The sequence below is a fragment of the Sinocyclocheilus rhinocerous genome, unplaced genomic scaffold (genome assembly GCF_001515625.1).
Source record: "Sinocyclocheilus rhinocerous isolate Xijiao unplaced genomic scaffold, SAMN03320098_v1.1 C35684790, whole genome shotgun sequence".
NCBI lineage: Eukaryota > Metazoa > Chordata > Actinopteri > Cypriniformes > Cyprinidae > Sinocyclocheilus > Sinocyclocheilus rhinocerous.
The window spans coordinates 1-581 of NW_015759992.1; the positions used below are offsets into that span (position 1 = coordinate 1).

Sequence of the window (581 nt, forward strand, 5' to 3'; positions counted from 1 at the left end):
GCCGTGGCGCAGCGGGACAGTCCTCCGGAGACGCCGCAGTTCACCAAAGCGCTGTGCATCATCCTGCACCTGCTGTTCCTGCTGGAGAAGCTGGAGAGCGCTCCGGAGCAGGAGCACCAGAAGCGGCAGACCGTGTACCGGCTGCTGAAGCTCCACCCGCGGGCGCGGAGCGGCTACACACCGCTGCACATGGCTGTGGACAAGGACACCACGTCTGTGGGCCGTTACCCGGTGGGGCGGTTCCCGTCGCTGTGTGTGGCGAGTCTGCTGCTGGAGTGCGGCGCTGATGTGGACTCGCGCGACTGCGAGAACAACACGCCGCTGCACATCGCCGCCGCTAACGGCTGTCCGGAGATCATGGCGGCGCTGATCCGGGCCGGAGCGCACTTCGACGCCACGAACGCGCAGCACAAGACGGCCTACGAGCTGCTGGACGAGCAGAGCAGCGGGCGACACGCGCTACACCCGCTCAACCACGTCACGCTGCAGTGTCTGGCGGCCCGTGCCATCGAGAGACACAGGCTGCCCTACAGAGGGCTGATCTCAGAGCAGATGGAGGCCTTCATCGAGCTGCACTGACC

At 66.6% G+C, this 581-nt stretch overlaps 1 protein-coding gene across 1 annotated transcript; it reads left to right on the forward strand.

Annotated features, from left to right (window-relative positions):
* Positions 1–3: 3 nt before the first annotated feature.
* Positions 4–579, forward strand: LOC107735031 (protein fem-1 homolog A-like; the record flags this gene model as incomplete). Its single annotated transcript, XM_016546858.1, has 1 exon — positions 4–579. A coding segment is annotated over one exon (576 nt), but the record flags the coding sequence as incomplete, so codon positions are not given.
* Positions 580–581: the final 2 nt, after the last annotated feature.